General features: G+C 36.6%; 1 protein-coding gene across 2 annotated transcripts in view; it reads left to right on the top strand.

Annotated features, from left to right (window-relative positions):
- LOC122718400 (hemicentin-2) overlaps positions 1 to 19,762 on the top strand; it is a 297,858-nt gene extending 278,096 nt beyond the window's left edge. For both annotated transcript variants that reach the window (XM_043943410.1, XM_043943409.1), the window contains 2 exons: positions 14,577 to 14,755; positions 19,406 to 19,762. In XM_043943410.1, coding sequence (XP_043799345.1) covers positions 14,577 to 14,755; positions 19,406 to 19,639 — 413 coding nt within the window. In that variant the 3' untranslated portion in view covers positions 19,640 to 19,762. The remainder of the gene's footprint in view (positions 1 to 14,576; positions 14,756 to 19,405) is intronic.
- Positions 19,763 to 20,631: the final 869 nt, after the last annotated feature.

The raw sequence follows: 20,631 nt of genomic DNA, 5'->3' as shown, positions 1-20,631 counted from the left end.
GGGCCACTACCGAAAATGGGACAGGAAATGCGGTTAAGGCTTCTTCCAGAGGCAGTCCGGGCACTTGGTGTGCCTTCGCCACGACGCCTACCCCTTTCATCTTTCTTCTCGCATTGTCAACTAAAGGAGAGAGAGACGAAGCCCCGATATCTATGCAAATATCCACGCGATTTCCGAATTAATCGACCGTACCCGCACTAAAAGGCATCCAATTTTTCCAATATTCTTCCAATATTCTTCATCCCTTGATTATCTACCATTTCTCATTCCATCTATCATTTCCATCGATCCAATCGATAAAAGAAAAGTTCTTGGATTTTAAAATATTCGACGTTTCTGTTTCGGCTACAAGATTTAACGTGCATTCTTTCCCGAATTATAATTCTCCATCAAATTTTTCGAATTTTTCTATTTTTATGATATATATTTAAACTATTTGCAAGTAGAAATACTTGTGATATTTTCAAATAATTTTCAAAACAATTCGTTGTCGTGTCGAAACAAACATATTCCTCGTACATCTTTCCACGATGATTGCTTATTTAACGAAAATAAGAGGATCGTAATCGAATAGTATTTTAATAGTATATATATCATCAAAGGAGAATTTAAATTCGTTCGGTTAATCAATACGGAGTGATATTCAATTACGCGATATTATTCCGCGTTTCTAGATATCACCAAATATTATGCTACGATACATACCACTGACGGATATATTAATACTCGCTGAAATTCAAATATTTAGCCTGATAGCCAGTTTACCCTTTCGCTTTGCGTATTTTTCCAGGATGTTACAATGTTTAATAGAATCCATTTTCCGATATAATCGCGAAACTAATTATACACTCTCCGAATACACACATATATCTTTCCATTCTTTCATTCTGATCAAGAATAACATCCACGAGAAACATCCTTATTATATATGTATACATGTATATAATCGTCCACTCGATTTAATATTAAACGTGCATCACAAATTTAGAATTTCATTCGCAAGCCAGAATTAAACGTATGAGCTTATATATATATATATATATCTGTTTCATTTAAATTTCTACGATCTTCCTAAAACGACGTGTCAATTAAAATTCACAACGATTCATCCAAAATATCCAAGAATAAAAAAATAATTAATCGCGATGAAGCGAGAGATTTTTTGATACGAAAATACCTCGAGTATTTTTTTCTTTTCTTCCCTCCTCTTTATCCCGTTTGTTCCGCTGTTTACAGCTGTTGAAACCGGCGAGTTTTCCGATTAATCGCAGGTAAGGAAAAAGAAAAAGAAAAGGGGATAAAGCGGAAAGGAAGGAAGAGAGAAGGAGAAAAAGGGAAGAGGGGAGGGGAAGAGAGAAATTGCGTTCTTTTGTAAATGTACGATGTAACAAGCGGACGGAAGTGGGATTGAAAAAACGTTCTTCGTCTGCGCTGCGGCCATTTTCGAGTCGGAGAAGATCCTGCGAAGCCGGAAATACGCGGCGGTTCGAATAATGCGCGGGAATTTCGGGCATGTCGAGGCGAGAGAGGGGGGGAAAATGGTCGAGATGACAAGGAAAGATTGGAGTTATGGACGGGGGATGGTTGGAAGGATGGATGGAAAGGGATGCGTTTAATGAATGGAAATAAGTAATGGAAAGAAAGAAGCCAATTCTGAAGAGAATTCCATTCCTTTTGTGGTAACTATGCGTAATTTAATTCTACTGTGGGAGGAGGAATCGTGGATTTCGCTGTTTAAATATCATTTAAATATGTTGCCATTTGAAACCTGTTGTACGATTCCATCTTATTAAACTTCAAATAAATATCCCCCCTTGCGTTTTATTTTTGTATCTGCTGATTGTTATTAATCACGCATATCGATCAAAGAATAAATAATCTTCTGAGAGTAATCGTGAACAGATCAAAAATACGCGTTCCAACGACAAAAGAGTAAAAAAAAAGGAAGAGAAGAAGTTACACGATATACAAAGGGAAAAAAAGGGGGGGAAATACGCGAGAGGAAAGAATTGCGGAAACGAAAGGAAGAACAGTAAAAAGAGGGTAGTGATAAAAAGAGGAAACAAACATCGTGGAGGAACAAAGTGATTGCAAAACAAAATACCCTTAAAATATATTTTTTTACGCAGCACATACATGTTACACCACACTAAAAAAAAAAACTATCAATTGAATCGTTGAGCAAAAGTAAAAAGAATTCTCGAGATGATGTTGAATTCCTGATAATAAATCTTAATACGCTCTTATCTAACCCTATATGAATTCTCTATCGAATATAAAAAAGAAAACCTATCTAATTTAAACAATCTCCTTTTTCTCCTTAATACTTTATAACAACGTTACAACGTAACCTTCTTTCCCTTGAATACAACGAACACATAGGACACAAAGGGATGCGCGCGTAGCAGTTTTGCTTGGCTCGAGTTAAAACGAGTCTCCTCTGAAAACGAGGGGGAGGGGGGAGGCCCCAAACCCGGGCAAACTTGTTCCACCGGTAAAATTGCAAATTAACCCCTTTTCTCCGCGGGGAATTACTATCCAGCGAAGTAAGTTCCTCCTCCCCCTCCTTCCCCCTTTTTGAGGGAAACGCGTGGATATTCGGTTTCGGTTCATCATTCGGGAAGAAGAAAGAAAAACGAGAAATTCGGGGGAAAAGGCGAAAACGAGGCGGCCGACTTAGCTCAGGTGTTAACTTAGGACAAATTGAGAACTCGAGGGGTTCGACCGCCCAATTTGTCTTTCTACGTTTACCCGGGAAGATGGGCAGGGGGAGGGGGGAGGGGGGGAGCGACCGCTGGTCGATCCGTTTCAGAACATCGGGAAACGAAGACTTTCATCGAGTTCTCAACTCCAAGTATAGGTAAATACTAAAACGCGTAGGTGTTTTTTAGTATTTTTACAAGGGACGTAGGTTTTAATATAGCGTGGCCGCCTTTATTTGCTTTAATATTAGATCTAATGGAATTTCTGTTTGCCCAATTTCAGATATTTTTATTCCGTTGTTTATTTTTCTAAAAAGATTTGATTTTATTTGATGAATTTAAGAGTGATGAATAAATAATCTGTCATTTTGTATCAAAGGAATATATAATTTTGAAAAAAATTCTTTGTCGAATTTCACGATTTCAGATACGGGGAAATGTAAATGTAAAGAAGGAAATGGCGCGTAAAATTTTTTTTTTTAGAATTTTATGTATTTATATCAATATTGATTAATTATCTTTTACGTGTGTATCTATTTATGTTTGATACATTCGTGTTTAAATTATTTTTTTGTTTTTTTAATCCAATTACAACTAATCTTTATCTATTTTACTTACTTTTTGCTTGAAATTGTTAAATATATAAAAATATATATCCGAAATTTTAAGAATATAAAAATATACAGATATAAAATATAGATTTAATATAAAAAGTTTAAAAATATATAAATATATATATATATATATATATACTACACTTATACGAAAAAATAAAAATATAATCATAATACAGATATATGTGATGCGTAAAAATTCATAAATATGCATAAAGTTTGATACGAGATATAAAAACATAAAATATATTTCGCCGTAAGTTAATTAAAGAAAATAAATCGAAACTTTTAGTACCCGTGGCGCCATCTCGCGGATGGACGCAGGAAGCTCCGACTTGTTACTAGCATAGCAGAATGTGCAAGGAGGTATTCGTGACGTCACAAGTCATGATAAGGATAGCAATATTGTGCGAGAAGGATAGAGAAGACACGCCATCAAGTTCGGTCATGCGCAGTAACGCTTTTTAATACATCGAAAACATTACATTGAAAATCAATTAATTACTCATTTATTATTAAAAATTTCTGAATATTTAAGATCGTATCTTAAAGCTAGAACCTTAAGGAAGTTTCTCATATAAATTTTAGTAAGATATTCTCTTTAATTAATTATTTCTTAGTGATTAATGTTTCTCGTGCGGATTGACGCAACCAACGCGACAATATTTTTAATACGTTTTTCGTTAATTTCACCTTATTATGAGATTTATTTCTAAATATAAATGTATGCATCTTAAACGTTGTTCCTTCCTCTTCATTCACGTATAATTTTTATCTATAATTTTGTTCTCGTTTCAGCGAATAAATTGATTATTTGTTACTCGGTTACAGATGGAGAATTTGCGACTGAGACACTGTCAACGATAATCGTTAATAAATAATTAATAAAAAGAAAATTCTTATTAAAATTTATATGAGAAAGTTGCTCAAGGTTCTAGCTTTAAAGTGGAAGCTTAAAAGTGCAGAATTTTTTGCTAGAAAATTAATAATTAGTGAATTTTCAATGTAGTGTTTTCGATGTATTAAAAAGCGTTACTGCGCATGTGCAAGACCGAACTTGGCGTATCTTTTTATCCTTCTCGCACAGTATTGCTATCCTTATTATCCTTGTGACGTCACGAATACCTCCTTGCACATTCTGCTATGCTAGTAACAAGTCGGAGCTTCCTGCGTCCATCCGCGAGATGGCGCCACAGGTATTAAATTTTTTAATTTCCTTATTTTAATTTAAATTATGCATTCTGTCAACATTTTATAGGAAAAAAAAGTAACGTAGCTTCATTTTTATAATATTCGGAAATATTTATTCGACAAATACTGTAAAGAAATTTATATATAAGTGTTTTGAAGCGAGAAATTCGCAATAATACTGGGGGAACTAAGAAAAAAAAATTTTTTGAAAAAGAAAACGAAAAAAAGAAAAGGGAATAAAAAAATATACATATAAAATAAATATATACGATATATAAAAATACAAAAATACAAAAATACAAAAAATACAGAATATAAAAATAATATGTGTACGCTTGTAATAGAAATATATGGATATCTACAATTATCTTCAGAGTTAAAAATTACAAATTGAAAATAATACACCCGTTCAGATACGCGTAAAATCCTCTACTTTTAAACTTTCTGCTTGTTTAAAAATTATAAGAAAGAAAAAAAAAATAACAGTAACATATCTTTTTATCGCTTCTCATACCACCACCACGTCTAAATCTATCTTCAACGAAAATTTATATCTTAAAATCTGCATCAAAATTTGAACGAAACTTCTGAAAAAGGGACGCGCCTCAAATTTCTCGCGACCCAAATCGTTTATCCCCCAGTTTCCCTCTATGGACACCAGCGTATTTCGCACAGAATGTTAATGAAATACCCGCGTACAATTGGATGGCCCTTTTGAAAAGTGAACGAGGGACCAACCTCCCGTTTGTATCTCTCCGCTAAGGATGGCAAGTGTTTTAATGAATATCGAGAACAATGCGGAGATAACTGCGGTCTAGGCTCGCGCCTTGAAACAATAGCGTCGTCCTGCGAACATTATCGCGAGTTTTGAATGGGCGTTGATTCTTATCGCGTCGTGGGTACATGTAACCAAGTGAATCCTTGCGCGGATAATGTCACAACTTTCCGGGATATATCGTTCCTCCCGGTGGAGCAATCTCTCGAACCTGGTGCGCCCTTTCACCCCACCTCTTTCTACCTTTCTCACCCTCTCCCTCTTCACCCAAGAAACACGATGCAATACGAAGGATCGTTCGTTCGTTACCGGTTTCTTCTCTATTCTTCATCTCGTAAAGGGAGAAAGGGAGAAAAAAAAAAAAAAGAAAGAAGAGAAACAAAAAGGAATCGTCAACGACCGTTCTTCTGTTGAAAATTATATTTTCTTAACGAGAAAAACGAGTTAATTCTTTGTCTGTATACAAGATCGGTCATGGTTCATAGAGAGAGAGAAAGAGAGAGAAAGAGAGAGAAAGAGAGAGGAAGAGCTGGAATTTTATCGCGATGAATTTTAATGCATATTTATTTTATAAGAGTAATTTTTTAGAGTTGATGTGTAATATCGAGTCGAATTCTTGTGGTATGAATTAAAGATCAAATATAACCGATGAATATTTCACTCGTAGCGAATTTCAATTTTAATTTTAATTTTAATAACTATTGCTTGTAATGTTGTGCTACTCGAACTATGAGATTGTAAATTGCTAAATAGCTATTATACGGTGTACGATTATATATCGTGTAGCAAACGAAGAAAATTGTAAGGCAAGGGATTTCTATGTAATTTCATCGGCACAACTATTCTCTACCTCCTAATTAATATTTATTCGTTTATTATTTTCATGCAAATCGAATTTAATTATTCCTAATCGGCAAATAATTAAACATGCGAATAAGTCAATGAACCAAACATTCGCCAATATATTACGCGTATAATTAATATATTAGAATACTGATATTGGTCGGTGAAACCGGTTAAACGGAGAAACTCTAATTAATAACTCGAAATAAGAAACGACAAACTCTAGCAATTCTTTAATTAACAACCACGTTGCTAATTAATTCAAAATTAATTAACTGTACACATTAAAACGTAACATTTCGAAATAATCCAATTTTAAGTTTCATTCGCAGCTGATCGAATCAATCAACGCAGTTTTATAAATTTATTTCATCGTATTGTTAAAAAAAAAAAAAAAAAAAAAGAGAAACGAAAGCACTTTCTTGGCCACCCGATATAAAATCCAAATAAAATGGCAGATCGATACACGGGAGGGAAATTTTCCCCATCCGATTCGGACAAATGTTATGAAGTTATGGCGATCAGAGACGCATATCTATTATACGACACAAAGCAAGTGGGAAGCGAGCAGGGAAGTGCACTTATGCGTCTGATCCCGAGATTGGAAATTAATCGATTAATTAGCAAGCTGTTACAAGGTGGGCAGCCGGGCCGGCGCACAAGTAATTCGTTTCATCGTCTGTCCGCTCGGCCGTGCGTTCGTCCGCTCTCGCTGCCAATTTCACGCACAGATTGCTTTTGAATCGAATAGCGTTTCCGAAAGTGGAACAGGACGATATCGTGTCAGACGTTGGAAATCAGGCCTGACCAAAACCTTGCTCTTCGATGGGAATACGTTTCGGCCGAGTAACGTCGAATGTGATAAATACTTTCGAAAGAGAATACTTTTTATATAAAAAAAATGATAAACGTTTCACGTTCAAGTTTTTCGAGATGTAGCGATTTTGAAATTTTGCTTTTTTTGATCTACTTTCCCCGACGTTATATACTAACTTTTATCGTGTCAGATGAAAAATATATTATATTCGAATGTTTTATTTTAACATTCCTTTTCTTGAAGCTACGAGATATAAAGGGAAACGGAGGCGTCACCTGTTCAAACTTTCTTCTTTTCCGGCCGATAATCGAGTCGACAAGTGGAAACGGTCAATAACTAGTGAAACTGGCTTGATCGATAGAAATATTTTCGACGAGGCGTGGCTATTAAGGAAGAAGCTTTTCATAATTTCGATAATAAATATTGCTAATGAGAGAGCCGACCCCGCGGATCCGAGGTAAAAACTGTTTAATTAGCGGTAATGCCTATGGGTTGAGGTTACTAATTTAAAAATTACATTATTAAACGCGCGCACGGCCAATTAATTCTGGGAATATTTAACGACGATCCAGCAGAAAAATGCGATGCAATTTGTAAAATTACCGGTAATGATATGAAACAGGGACAGCAAGGATTATATCGCCGATCCATTCCCCTTTGCGACGAGTGGAAATAGTTGTACGAATTAATAGCGGGTAATTAAACGTGCGATTCTTCGATCGATACGATCGAACGGGTATTTCCGAGAAATGGCTTTCAAATTAACTTGGAAAACAGAAATGCACGTAGTCATTCCGCTTTTAAGCGATGAAACATCCGTGCCGTGAAAATTTTACATTTATATAACACCGGTGCCTTATTTTCTCACAAATATGTAGAAGAATGTTCGCATTATAAAATGATAAAATGATAAAATTTATGCGCGCTATATATACGTGTAATAACAATTTTTTGGAATTCTCTTGTTTTCAAAGCTAAAATGACGCGATATTTAATTAAATTTCTTTTTCTTCTAATTTAATTTTTTCTCTTCTCATCTTTTTTTATTTTTTACTTTTTTTTATTTTTTTTTCTTTTTTTTTTAGCGCGAATCTCATGTGCAGAAAAAACAAATAAACATTTCCACAGTATTTCAAAGTCGAGCGAGAAAGTTTCATTAGAATATTTAATTAGAGAAAAGTGGCACCCGTGATGAATTTCTGACACCTGATTTTACTTTTAAATTTTATTTCGATATTATAGTTCTGTCTGCCCTAGGGAATTTTCATATGGGGCATAGCCAAGAATCGTAATTTTTACAATTGCTCGAAAAATGCACGTATCGCGTAAAGGAATAGGAAGATTATTGAATATAATTTGATTAATTTTATGGATGCATTCAAAAATTTATTTTATAATATACGTACAATTGTACAACAATTTATATCAATTATAATCGACAATTAATATCGACATATTTATTTATCTTTACTTAACGCTATACATTATAACGCGAAATTATGTAATACTGCAACACATTTTATGAATTACAAATTACAAGTACAAATTTATATTTTCAAAAGATCCAAATTTATCTAAATTTACGTAAACCAATATCTCGTACATTATATCGTACATTTGCCTACATTTATTATCATTCCATGACACGTAACGGAATAATATAAAACAATTAAAAATTATAACAATTAAAATAATATAAAACAATTAACAGCAACAAAATTTCAATTTTTTCTAATTTCTAATTTCGCATATTCATTTATTCATTCATTTAACCGATTAACGAACGAGAATTTTTTTACGAAAATAAAATACACGTTATCCCGGTTGAAACAACAAACTTAAAAACTGCCCGGCGAGTAGGATCGCGACGGGGGGGAAGGAGGGAAGATGGAAAGTTTGGAAAGACAGATCGAAGTTTCGATGGAACAAAGTGCAGCACGCGAGTCGTCGAAAGGATTCGTTACGGTAACGGTGCTCGTTCTTGTCGAAACTTTTTCCACGATCGAGCCAAGGATGAATCACCGTGGCCGTCGCATTCCCCACGGCTCATTTAACATGCTAAGAGGTACTTTTCGGGGAAGCGACTCCTCCCGGAAGTCGTCCCAGACGAGGAATTCGACCCGGGGCAAGGATTTTTATACGTTTCTCCTTTTTTTTTTTTTTTTTTCTTTTTCACTCGAAAAACGCGACGATTCCTCTCCTTCCCCTCATTTCCCTCCGCCCTTCACTTCTTCCTTTCCCTTCGCTCTTTCATTTTCCATTCTCGTTAATCGATAATAATTAACTCGAGAGGAGAGACAGGTGACCACTCTCGCGAGAGGAGACGCGTCAATCAAACGGGATTTTTTTTCAACCCCCGTATTACTCCCCGTTACTCACGTGTAATAACGTTTCGTTTCGTGTAAACGTTTGACACTTGTCACCGATAATCGAGCGTGGCTCGCTCGTTCAAATAACCTTCCCGTTTTCTAACTCTTTGAAATTGCTTTCGTGTTTTTTTTTTTTTTTTCCGCTTTTTCGAGAACGCTTTTTGTTGAACTCTTGAATGTGGGACCAAAACGGGGAGGTTCATGGCGGTTAAGGTCGTTGAACTCGATGGCCGTTTCATTCTTCTCGCGATGAAAAATAAGAGGAACGAATATTGTTTTAAAAAGTGACTAATAGGCTGCCTTTTTCTAGTTGAAATATTGCCTGACATTTTTTTTTATCATTTTTCAAGATACGTTGCGATATACGAGCTTTCATTTTTTTAATTTTTTAAAAAAATTTACAAAAATCTTGAAGTATTCTGAATCTCCAAATCTAAATCTCTATGAAGATGATATTATTCTAAGAAGGATAATACAAAGAGAATGATACAAACTTGTGATTTTTCAAATCTGTTGAATAGCATAATTAAGGAAAGGGTAACGATGTTCTTCTTCTAGAAGAACGTGACGATTCTTTCGATGATACGGTGTTTAACTTTCCTTTTCGAGAGCGGATCCTCGAATAAACTTGGAAATATCGTTTCGCGCGATACCATTGAAATATTTAACGATATCATTCACGACGAAATTTCACGGAACGCACGGAAAAGTGTCCACGACGTCGTTTTTAATTCACGACCCTTAAGATAAAGAGCTTCCGTATCCCTTCCCTCCTCCTCTCTTTCAATTTATTCCTCAGTAGCTTCAGTTATTCATGGCCGGAAGAAGCTTAAATTATAATTAGAACACGGAAGATCTGGACTTTCTTCACATTCTTAATAACGTTCTCCATAATGCATGTGGATCGCATGTGTGTCACGTGCGAGTCGAGTCGAAACATAAAAGATTCACCGAAACGACCGCCACTTTCTTTTTGAGCTTCCTCTTTCTTTATTTTTGTCCTCCTGCCTCCGTTCACGACCAACGTCTAAGAATTTCCATAGGGAGGGGAGAGAAGGTGGAACGTAAAAAGGTGGAAAGTGGAACGAATAACGTATCTCGGATTTTTTAAGATTAACATTGAAACAGTGGCGGAAGAAAGTTCGAGGTTGTGGAAGGGATTGTTCGTGAAATCGTTCGTAAATTTTACAATCTTTTGCTCGCGCATTTACATCTTCACGAAATTTCGTATGAAATCGTACATCAAATCGCATTTTGAAATTCAGATCCGACATCGCGCTGTGTTTCGTTCGATGGACAAAAATTCAAGATATTTAGAAGAAGGGACAAAATAAGAGTGCATTATTGCATTATACTCGAAACGAAGAATATCGAAGAATGGACAATTAATCAATTTAGAAATTATAATTTTTGTTTTCGTACGCGGAGAGAACATCTCGTTCTCTGAAATTAGTTATCCCGTTCGGATGCCGCATTTTCGTTTCGCCATAGTTGATTTCATTAATCATTTCAATTAGAATTAATGGTGGAATTAAGCCAGCTTTGTTCCGTCAACCAGAACCTAAAGTTCAGAAACTATCAGTTATTTCATTTGTATAATTGAACACGTGCGCGCGAATGGACAAATGGAGCCGAGTGCTAGCTAACGAACGTGCAGAACTGTGAAAGGATTCAGAAATGGAAAAAAAATGTAAAAAGATGGAAAGGTGGAAAGGGATTTAAAAGAAAAAAAAAAAAAGACCGTTTATTTAAACTATTTCTGAAATAAGTGGTATGAAATATTTCTTTAATTTTTAATTATACGTGCAAGAATTCGTTCAATTACGATGAGAGATGGAACTGTAACTTTACACGTAAATATATGAATAATAATATTAACGTAACGTACATTTGTATGCTCAGCCTTTCTAAATGTTAAAAGCTCTCTCTTTCTCTCTCTCTCTCTCTCTCATTCATTCCAAAATACAATTCAGAAAATTATACGAATAGAAATAATTATTACTTTTGGAATAAATTGTTCTTTCGAATATATATACATTTGCCTATGATTCATACATTAAATGAAAAAAAGATTATATATGAAAGATCGAATATTATTTGCGCGTACGGCAATATTTCAAATTTTCTAAAAGTTTATTTTAACTTGTTTCAAATTTTCCTCAACTCCGCTTCAAACAAAGTGGGTGCACAATCTCGGCATACATTTCAATTGCGTGACCCCAGCGCCCACAATCAAAGCATTCGCGCCAAACTTTCGTTCCCACGCATATTTAAACAACGTTCAACTTGGAATTAAAACAGTGCCGTGAAAAAAAAAAAAGGAAAAAAAAAAAGAAAAAAAAAAGAAAGACCAAACCAACTTCTCTATGTTCCTTCGAAATCAATTATTCGAAAAGCATTTCTTCAACTATAAAATCAACCTTAACTCGTAACGAACTTCTCGATGAACTTTTGCGAGATTGGAGGTCGTACGCCTCCGTCGTATCGATTCATCGAGATTGAAAGAAAGAGAAAAAAAAAAAAAAAAAAAGAAAGAAAGAAAGAAAGAAGAAGAAGAAGAAGAGAAAAAGAAAAAACAGAAAAGAAAGAGAGGAGGGGAGTGAAAAAGTGAAAAAAACCAAGTCCAATCCTGACTCAGACGTTTCCACCAGCCAGTATCGAACATGGAACGTAGATATTGAAAGGGGTACAGGTGGGACAGGGGGCTTGATGGAAGAGAAAGAAGACGGATAGACAGACAGACAGACGGACGGACAGACGGCCGTGCGCTTTCACCCTCGCCGCAGAAACAAGAGGCACAGCCAAGGTATTCCAGTAATTTCAGTCGTAGGAATATTCATGAGCAGCCACGGCCGAGTGTACTGTTCCGCTTCTATTCACCGTTGCAGATGGGCCAACCAGGGTCAGAAAGCTTGCTTTACGAAGCAGGAAATCCATGCAGATGAGAACGAGTAAAAGGAGAGTGGTCGGGGGAAAGGGGTAAGGGATCGGTGGCGTTAGAATGTGGCTGAAAGGAGGAAAGGGACGGATTCGTCGTGGGTAACCGGCCGGCATCCACGCTTCAATTAGCCAAAGTGCAGCAACAAAACTGCTGCTACGACATCGCGTACCAGCTGGCCCCGGTGTCTCGTCCTTCGTCGATCGTTTCGATAAGATACAGTGAATGGAAATGGAAAACCGAGTCGGGTTAAATCGAAAGATTTGCTCTTTTAGGGAGTTATTGGTCTCGACTGGTAGAATCGAGAACCGGAGAGTTTGTTAACGAGTTTTGGCAAACGTACGAATCCTATAAGCAAGATTTTTCGTTTTCCAAGACAATGCTGTTCAATTTCTTTCGAGTTGCCGCTTTCTTTTGCAATAATTAAATATGCTCGAGAGTGACACGTGAAGCGACGAAGATTTTAAATATTAACGCGATTTTATTACCATGGAATTAATTGAATAAGAAGATCGTAAATATAATATTTTTACGAAATATAAATGATAAAAGCGACCAGTTAAAAATCACTTTAAGACTCTGTTGTGGATAATTCGATCAGAATCACTAAATTAAGAATAGATAATTAATTGATTGATCTCTTGCAATAGGAATGATGTGAAATTTAAAATTGTAATAATGCATAGCATTCTCGAAATAAAATCATTATTTTTTTAAAATATTTTCTCTATCTTAGAAACTTTACCTCCGATTTTTTTGTCTTTAATAACGAAACGCTACAGATCGACGTTGGATCATTATCTTTTAATCGTGATCAAATCGATTCAAGATATCTGAATATATTTGCAAACATTGGTACACGTTTCAGGTCGTTGCCTCGAGCGACGAGGATATTTTGACGAGATCTAACTGGGGAAACTGTCCCAGAATCACGATCGCCTTGAAGCTTTGAAATCGAGAAACCATTCTATCCATCCGTTCTCACTTCTCTATTCGTCTATTTATCCCTTTCTCTATACCTACCTATCTCTGTTGATGTAACGAGTCGTTGCAGGTTGCTGTGTCATATTGTCACACTAGTAAAGTCTAGTTTCGATGGCTAAAAATGCGTGTGTTTGCACTCCAGGGATTGGCGAGACTCGTGGAAACGAGTAAATCAAAAGCGTCGCGAGCGTTACCGCGAATCGACGCGAAAAAAACCGATGTTTCGATGCGATCCGGCTCGTAAACGTGAAAAAACGGCTATAAATAATAATAGGAAAAAAAATGAAGTTACGAAGACCACGATGGTCGTTTAGAGTTTTACCTGCAACGAGCATCGGGACGTCTCATCAAAATGGACAAAGAATAGCGAATGGAATCGTAAGGGTTGGTTTAATTTCATTCATTCGCAAGTGTCGCTCGATGAACGTGTAACGTAAAAATCGAGAATCGTCGTTAAACGGAAGAGCGGATATTTTTAAATAAATAATAATAATATAAATTTTTATATTGAAATTAAAAGTCGTCGTTCAATCAAGTTTTGACAATTGTTCGATTCCACGCGGAAAAATTCGTGGACACGCTCGATATAGATTGCTCTCGCGATGAGGGCGTTTACCGCGATAAATTACTGCAATAACGGTGATTACCGCGGTTTATAAACGTATCAACCTTTTCATTGTTTGCAATTGTGACACGATTGCCAAACGGAATAAATTGACCAGCGAAATTCGAAATACGCGATGCCATGACCGAATCCCATACGGACCACTTTGAACACTCGTTTTAATGATTATCCAGTAACCAAAATATCGATTCCCCGACAATTTCTCTCGCATACGTTAACGTTATGGCGCGATTAGCTTTCGGAATAAATCGAGGTTAGAAAGTCGAGAATTATTTATACTCAGAATTATATATATTCGGATATATTTACGCGTTATATACGCATAATTTCGTTATTGCGACGTTTCAACGTGGCCACCATTTCATTCGATCACCTTAATGAACTTCCACTTAAGATAGAAACACGATGGCAACATAATTTAGCAAGAATTACGGAAGATTACGTCGTTTAGCTACATGCTGAGATATTTTCGCAGTTAACAAGACACAAAGCTCTGCTGTGCAAACGCTATAGGTAAAGAGGGAGGAAGAAAGATACAGAGAGATATAAGGATATAATACGAGAGAGAGAGGGAGAGAAAGAAAGAGAGAGAGAGATGAGGGAAGGGGTTGGGTTACGCTATCGGAACCGAAGGGTGGATTTATGACCGACAAAAGAACCGCGTATACGCCACTATGACCGGAGGGTTAACAGAATTGTTTGCGAATTTTTGTTCCAGGTCGACCCATGATTCATCCACCTAATCAAACAGTGACAGCGAAGGAGGGTGAATCGTTGAATATTGTCGTTGAATTTTGCGCCGAGCCGAGACACACCAAGATACTTTGGATATCCGAGGAAAACGTTTATGTGCCTGGTGCAGAGGCCAGGGATGGTGTTCAAGCGCTTGCTATTGAGGTATGCTTTTTTTTTTATTCTTCCTTTATTTCTCGTTTTTTTTTTGTATAGTTTTTCTCAATTTTCAATTTATTCAATTTTATTTTATGCGAAAATTGAACAGGAAATTGTATTGAAAATATTTTTGAATTCTTTGGGAAAGACTCTGATTGTTTTCGCGTGTAAGTTATTTTTTTAATAAATTTCCAATTTCCGTTCACGAAGCTTTCTCTATTCACAAGCGTATTTTTAACTCTCGTATAACTCTTGCCTAACGTTCAATTTCTATTTAAATTCCTTTGAAAAATTCTTCTCTAGTTTTTAATTTTTATTCAAAAATTCTTTCTTTCACACACATGTATTTTTCCTTTTATGTTCGCTCCTCAATTGTTACGCGTTTCGATTTAACCTCCTTCTTTCCATCTTTTTAATTCTTGTTTGCTAATCCTTTTAATTCGATATTGAACATTGCCCAGTAAACTTTGTTAATAAATCTAATAAAAAATAATAAATCTGACAAACGCAAAAACAAACGAAGAACGCTTCTTCAAATCAAACATCCAATACAATCCTCGCTCGAAACGTACGCTTCGAGAAGATAAAAACAGGAGAAAAGATTCATCTCGACCAGAAATGACTCGTTTTACGCGAAAGGAAGGATTCGCAATTCGAGAATTCAAGAATTTTCGTAATATCGAAGATAGTGCTGGTTTTGAACCGGGTCAACGAAGGGATATCCACTGCAATTTAACTTTGAAGACGCTCGGGCTACGATAGCCAGCCAATTTCTATTTTCCAACAACAACAACAACAACAACAACAGTAACGACAAGAATAACAACGAATTTGCAACTCGGGAGGCGAGAATTATACTTTTATCGCGAGCGAACTGGCCGAAACGTGATTTCTTCTCGGCAGGATAGATAGAAAGAAGACAGAGCGAAGAGAAGGAAAAGAGCACGAAAGAATACGCAAGGAACGTTCGTTGCATATTGTAAAAATATGAGAACGAGAAGAAATGGGACGAAATACCTATCCTTATTTCATTTTCGCGTAGCGTCGAGTTGTATCAACGTGTTCTCTTCTTCTTTGTATTACTCGTTTCCTATTTTTTTTTTTTATTTTTCTATTTTATTCGCGGTCGACAGACTGATTCCAGATACTGGATGGTCGCACAAAAGACGGATTTACTGTTTTTCTGGGGAATCAGGAATAACGGTGAAACGCATGGAACTGAGAACAGAGACAAAGAGAGAGAAGAAAAGAAGAGAGAAAATAGGGAGACAAAAATGGAGAAGAGAGGAAAGAATCCTGGTATGGCTTTAAAGAGATTCGAGACTAATGCACCTGCGTTACGCTCTTGTTTCTGCTAACTTTTAATCCCTTTTGTTCCTGGTGGGAATGTTCTTAATTCGTGAAACGAGAAAAAAGAAAGAATAAGTAAATAAAGAAAGAAGAAAACGATTGTCTTTTGTTAATTTTCGTCGTCGATCTTTAAATTTCCTCTAGTCCTTTTCATTGTTTCCTTTATCGGGGAAATTACGGATTTCATCGCGGTGGATCATTCATTAAGAAAGATAGTGAGACGGGGGAGGAAAGAGAAAGAGAAAGTAATTTTCCTTTAAAGCGTTTAAACTTGGCCACCGTTTTGCTTGTTCCTATATTATTCCGTTTCCGAGCTTGAAACATGCACGACGAAATCTTCGCTCGAACAATCATCCCATGGTAAACAGGAATATCCTCTTGAAAAACAGATGACGATTTGAAAATTGAAAACTTATAAAAATTGAATTATCTCTGAAATGATGAACTCTACACCCGTTCTCTGTTCATTATCGATTCGTAATTTTATCGAATCATTATATAAACTCAAGAATTCTCATGTTCGATCGCCAATTTCATAGAATGATTTAATCTAATCGAGAAAATCAATTTATCATCAAAAATTTCATTAACTTATTTCATTGACGATTTATTCAAGAACACGAGATCCAAGAGATACGAAATTTCTTCGTTTCTTCAAGCGTGATTACATAGCATACCCGATCTAGGGAAGCTTATTAATTTTTGGTTGGACGGAAGTTTGCGGAATATTTGGTAGACGGTATCGACATAGTACGAGGCATTCAAAACAGAATCTGGGTCAAAATAACTACGTTCGCCGCAACACGTGCACCCGGTCTGGATTTCGTCCTACTCCACCCCCACAGTCCAATCCCCTCCGCAACCCTCGTTCGAGGAGCTGCAATTCCACGAATTAATTACCCGCTACTTCAGCCCCAGATAACAAAGGATATAGAGTACGGGACAGAATACAGAGATAGATGGATAGATAGAGATAGGAATAAATCACTGATACTAACTACTATCAGTCATGCTTTCGACGAATACCATGGAAATTTCCCTTTAAGTTGGCGGGCGAAAGTTTCGCCGAAATTTATGGATCGACGCCTCTCGACGAGCACACGCTACGATGCAGAGAAGACGAAATCTCGATGTGTTTGCACATACTCGACAATCGGAGGAACAAAGAGGAAAACTCTAGAAGACGTTGACTAACAATAAGGGAAGAAGCAATGGTGATGCGACACCATTCCCTGTTTGCTGTTCGTCAGACAAGAGGGAGAGAAGATTTTCGACGATGGAGTGGAGCAAAAGGATTGCTCTTTGCTCTTTTCATTTAAGCATATAAAAATATTTGCAGCAAAAACTAGTAGGAAAAATAAAAATGTCGAACGATAATCGAACGAGTGAAGTGAAATTTGACGAATCACTTGTATTAATAAATATTTTGCATTTGTTCAATGTATATTTGAGTGTAGAATTAGAAATCTCGAGATTCTCTCAAGATTCAACGCGAAACACTTCGAGATCTAATTTATTTATTTCTATCTAATTTATCACCGGGCGAATGCAAATTTGACAAAAGAGGGGAACGTAAATCACGCGAAACAAGGAAGTACACGTGGACTCGTCGAGAAAGAAAAAGAAGGAGGAAGTTAACGATGAAGGCGACAAGGGAAGGGGAAGACGAGGAGAAGGTCGGCTCGTAGTGGAAACCGAGAAGGGATGAGGATGAAATACGAAGTTAAATGGAGCAAGAAACTGCGACTGGTTGCACGCGAAAAATTCGCGAGACTAAGAATAACGTCTGTCTCGAATTGCGGGAAAAGTTACCACCGAGACGAGTGGAATCGGATTCAATTACGTAAACGTATTTCCCTCTTGGTCGTATTTACCAAACGAAGGGGATGGAAACTGATAAAAGGGACATCGGATGTAATTATATCTTTTTTGTATTTCGACCGATTCCACGCGTAACTCCCCCGATTTAATTTTATTTTCCAAGTTTAAAATTAATTCGAGTATATCTATCGTCTTTTCCATAATGCATAAATTATTCCTCCCTTTGAATAACAACAAAGATTTTTCCTTTCTACTTTGTCCGATCGGCGACCTATTTCTCGTTAATTAAACGCGTGCAAAGATAATCAGAGTAATTAACAGTGGATGAATAATACAAAAAAAGGCGTTTAACACGCGCGTCAGTTGCATCAGTGTAATACGTAATAATGGAGCTCGTAATAACACGTTGTCGTTGAATCCAACGAAACACGTTTCTTTTTTTTTCTTTTTTTTTTTTTTTTTTTCCACCACACTGCAATTGACTTTCTCGGATATTATCTCCTTCCTACGTATCTCGTGTTTTTATCAATTATTTCGCATCGATAATTTTCAATTGTGCTGGATTTAATGTATCCGATTTTATCGATTGGAATATAAAAAAAACCCGAAGAATTGGAAAAAGAGAGATTGTTTCTCGAGAAGGGGAAATGTAACTTTGAGAGAAGAAGGAAAAAGAGGGGGAAATCGGAAGTGATACGTGCAATTGAAGCGGGAGAACGCGGGGAAGGGAGAGGGTATGTAGGAAGTTTTCAGTTTGCCGCGAAAGTTCCACGCGAAAGTTTAATCGTAAGAAGCTAAGCAGAATTGCGATAGATAAGGAATAGTGAATCGACATTATCGAGTCCCCGAGTTAATGAGTTCGATAAAAACGATCGGAGAATCGAAACTGTCCTTTAAATATCTCATTCTTTCACAAAAAAAAAATCTGTTCCTATTTTAATTTATCATTCGTGTTCGATGAAATTGGTTTCGTTTTTAATTTAATCGAATAATTTTTACTTCGAATTTAAAAATTACGTTTCGATTCTCATTTATATTTTTTACATGTAAAAATATATAAATGTTTATTTCTAATATTAAATATATCCCCTATCTTCTCAAAATATAATCCCAATCGAATATTAAAAATAATCTTCTAATATAATATACACATATAAGACGTTATACAAAAATTTCTTTTCATTCTTCTCTCATCTTTCCTCGCCAAAAACATTTTCCTGGAGAAAAAAAAAAAAAAAAAAAAAGAAAAGAAGTGGAAAATTCAAACTATCCTTGACCCAATCTCCCACCGATTTTCCTCTCTAAAACTTGCGCCAACGGCAACAATCCCTTCGAACTCCTTTCCAGATAAATTATCCCTTATAATCGACCGCCTAGTGAACTCTTTGGATCGTCGAATCAGGTCACGAATACTTGACAAACTCCCCTGAATCACTGGTATTGAATTCATTAACGACGTACGGTCCCTCGTTGTTTGTCTTTCAGGATGGTGGCACGGAGTCCTGTTACAGAACGGTGCTGAGCTTCGACACGATTCAATGGTCTCATGCCGGGGAATGGTGGGTGTTGGTACGCTCGTCGGAAGGGATCTCGGACGCTTCCGTTTTGTTGAACGTGACGCGAGCCTCCGAGTACAGTCACGCTCACTTCCGGTCAGCGAGTCTCACTTACCTATCGATGTGTTTGGCCCTGGTCATCCTCCAGGAGCATCGTCGCTGAGGGACGTCGTGGTGAGACGACGTCGAAAATGTTGCTTCGTAAAGAGCCAAAGGAAGCGGATCGAACTTGAGAAGTCAGCTTCCCTGTTCAATGGATGAGAAATAAAGGGGGAAGGAAGTCAGAGTTCCGTCAGTGTTTCCGCGACGATTGTAAATATAAAATATATAAATTACAAAAAAATGGAGGGGAAGGAGGGGAGGGGGGAGGATGGGGAAAGAAAAGAAGAAGAAAAGGAACGCGAAAGGAGAAAGAGATAATAGTTTCGGTAAGAATATAAAAGAATGTTTCGTGTTCTTGACGCGAGGCGAAACTCGATGACGATGCAACGAGAAGACCCTGTTTATTATGTATCGAAAAGGGTGAACGCGCTTAAACGAGAGAAAGCCTTTTATCGACGCTGTCGTTGTCGATGAACGATGCAGAGCTTCCGGTGACGACGATAATCCGGCCTCGACGTTCCTTAATCATGAATCTCGTTGCTAGATTCTCGTTCTTTCTTTTTCTTTCTTTCTTTCTTTCTCTCTCTTTCCACTTTTCCATTGCGTATTTTTCGTTTCGATATTCTTGTCATAGGATTTTCTAGAAGATAAATGACTGGTAGGATAGATGGATCGAATCGTAACGAGGATTGTTTATCGTGGATTTATATTCCCTTTCTTTTTTCCCCTTTCTCCTCTCCTTTTTTATTATTGGAAAGAGATAAAAGAAAAAGAAAAACGAGAATTCGAATCTGCGACTACGATACAACCAATGCTTTTCTCTCTTTCCTTAAATGAGAGAAATTCAGCATGGCCGAAATGATCCGAAAGTGTCGGATGATACCGATTATCGCGTATAGAAGAAAAAAATTTTATAAATCATTACGAGATTTTTGATTGTGAAAACCGTTTCTCGTGACGATATTCTCGATTAAGCTTGATAGAAAAAAAAGAAAAGAAAAAAATGAATATTGTACGGATGTTACGCGTAACGGAGGCACGTGTAAATATTTG

The sequence above is a fragment of the Apis laboriosa genome, unplaced genomic scaffold (assembly GCF_014066325.1).
Source record: "Apis laboriosa isolate Shangri-la unplaced genomic scaffold, ASM1406632v1 scaffold63_cov154, whole genome shotgun sequence".
Taxonomy (NCBI): domain Eukaryota; kingdom Metazoa; phylum Arthropoda; class Insecta; order Hymenoptera; family Apidae; genus Apis; species Apis laboriosa.
Note: the sequence above shows the minus strand (reverse complement) of the source record. Positions and strands in the feature narration are given on the sequence as shown.